We start from the raw sequence: 2,329 nt of genomic DNA on the forward strand, positions 1-2,329 counted from the left end.
GAAGCTACTTGACAACCAAAAGCAGCTGCTAAATCATTCAATTTATTCTTAGGGACGTTTATTGGGATCATGGAAGATTTGTGATAATTGACTTGTAGACTAGTTGATTCTGAGAAGAGAGCTAGAATATTCTTAAGGTGCATAACTTGAGGCAGATCAGTGTCATGATGAGGATTGTATCATCAGCATATTGTACAATTGGAAAATCATCATTGTAATAAGGAATAGGCATTGTGAGTAGACCATTTTGCTTTGCATCATTTACCACATATTGGAGAAGCTCCGCAGCCAAGACAAAAAGCAATGAAGAGAGAGGGTCTCCCTGTCTAACCCATCTCTTACATTTGAATTGTTTTCCAGGGACTCCATTTAAAAGAATGGAGGAGAAACCAGAGGAAAATATTATGGTTGTCCATTGCAGCCATTTGCCAGGGAATCCTATATTTGAATAATGACACTATGTTGAATGGTGCCAAAAGCCTTAGCAAAATCTAGTTTCAGAATAATGATTTCTCTCTTACTTTGATGACACTGATGAATGTACTCAAAACACCAAGCAATATAATCTTGAATGGTTCAGTTGTTTATAAAACCATACTGATTTCGATGCAGGAGCTAGATGATTATTGCTTGGAGCCTGTCTGCCAGAATTTTTGTCAACAGCTTGGTAGCCGAATATTAGCTTAGGAGTTTCCTTCTGTTCCGATTAGTCTACTCGTGACAGAGTAGTTACAGTGGCGTAGGGTATGGTACATGACCTATCCATTATTCTAGACCATTCTAAGTTTTGTGAGCAGTCCCAGCCCCGGGTCTGACAGCACCTCTTCCTATTATCCTTAAATTGTATATTCATATATAAGGGAAATGGGAAAGAGAACCTATTGGAGTTACTCTAATAATATGCTACAGCAACCTTCATGTTAGGTATTATTTGTAACAAAGCACATATACTGTTTGGTTGCATTTGCCCATTAGCACAAGTGACCAATTAATTAAGAAAATAGCCAGGGCGTAGACGACTTAATTTATCTTTACATATCAAACATACTGTACTGTATACATTAACAACATGACCTTGTACAACAAATTATAGACAATAAGAATGGACTATACATGACAATTGACAAGACAAAGTAGCATCCATGTTTATTCGATCGATGTGTGGATATGTTGTACGAGTCTAATGATAGAAGATAATCCTACTCGGTGGGGTAGGAGGGCTCCATGGCGAGGCCACACATGCCCCTCTTGTCCGAAATATCCTTCTCCATTCTCAGGTAACCGTTCTCGCCCCATGTAGCGCCCCAAGAGTTCTTCATCAGCCAATATTTGGTGCCATCACTTGTCTTTCCATAACCGATTGCTGCAATCCCATGATCCAAGTCAGTGCCGCAAGAGCCGGTCATGACACCACCGGAGTAGAACTGGAATGTCATGTCTCCTCCATCCACAGCCACCGAAACAGGCTGGTTGGCTACGGCCTTCATGAGGGCAGCCTCATTGTTGGCCGGTACATCCTCGTAGCCTTTGATGGTTGCGGCACTGTTTGATCCGCTCTTGCACGTGCCGTCAGCGGCTGTGTACGGGTAGCTGGACTCGGTGGTTAGGCCGCCGTTCTTGATGATGAACTTGAAGGCATCGTCCATCAAACCACCCTCGCAGCCCTGGTCCTCGCCATGGACGTCGCAGTCGACCAACTCCTGCTCCGAGAGCGAGATGAGCTTGCCGGTGCTGATCTTGACGATGCCCTCCGTTGCAGCCACAGCTGAGAATGCCCAGCAACAGCCTGCAAATAATCATGGTACTACATTAGATACTACAGTACGGCACCGATCTAATAAGGGAAAAAAGTTTTAGCATGTGCACTATATAAAGCTATTTTTTATACCACATTGGCCTTGATCCTTGACGGGTGTAACGGCACCTTTGGTCCTCCAGTCGATGCTAGCCGGAAGCGCATCAATGCTAACATTCTCGTACCTAAATCCGGTAGGAACCTTCACTGGGCTAGGTTTGAAGCCCTTGTTAGTCTTGGTCGCCCTGAACTCAGCATTGGTGAGGTCGGCAAACTGGTTGATGCCTAGCCAGAACTTGCGATTCCCAGCGGCATTGAACGACTCGATGAATTTGACGTTGGCCTTGAACACCTCGAAACGCTGTGCCTTCTCGGCATCGTCCTTGTAGACGCGGCCGTACTGGCTCATCCACTGCTCGTGCCTCACTGCCATGGCCGAGTCATCAGTCAAATCGCGAGCCGCGAGAACGGCACTGCAGATAAAGGCGTAGCCAAGGATGGCGAGGAGCAAAGCCTTGCTACAGGTGGCCATGG

At 45.3% G+C, this 2,329-nt stretch overlaps 1 protein-coding gene across 1 annotated transcript; it reads right to left on the reverse strand.

The window, feature by feature from the left end:
* Window positions 1-1,061: 1,061 nt before the first annotated feature.
* Window positions 1,062-2,243, reverse strand: LOC120679847 (senescence-specific cysteine protease SAG39-like). Its single transcript, XM_039961514.1, has 2 exons — window positions 1,889-2,243; window positions 1,062-1,786 (listed from the first exon to the last, which is right to left on the reverse strand). Exons 1-2 carry the CDS (start codon window positions 2,226-2,228, stop codon window positions 1,200-1,202), a joined length of 927 nt encoding a protein of 308 aa, XP_039817448.1. The 5' UTR covers window positions 2,229-2,243; the 3' UTR covers window positions 1,062-1,199.
* Between the last annotated feature and the right edge of the window lie 86 nt (window positions 2,244-2,329).

The sequence above is a fragment of the Panicum virgatum genome, chromosome 6N, assembly GCF_016808335.1.
Source record: "Panicum virgatum strain AP13 chromosome 6N, P.virgatum_v5, whole genome shotgun sequence".
NCBI classification, from domain to species: domain Eukaryota; kingdom Viridiplantae; phylum Streptophyta; class Magnoliopsida; order Poales; family Poaceae; genus Panicum; species Panicum virgatum.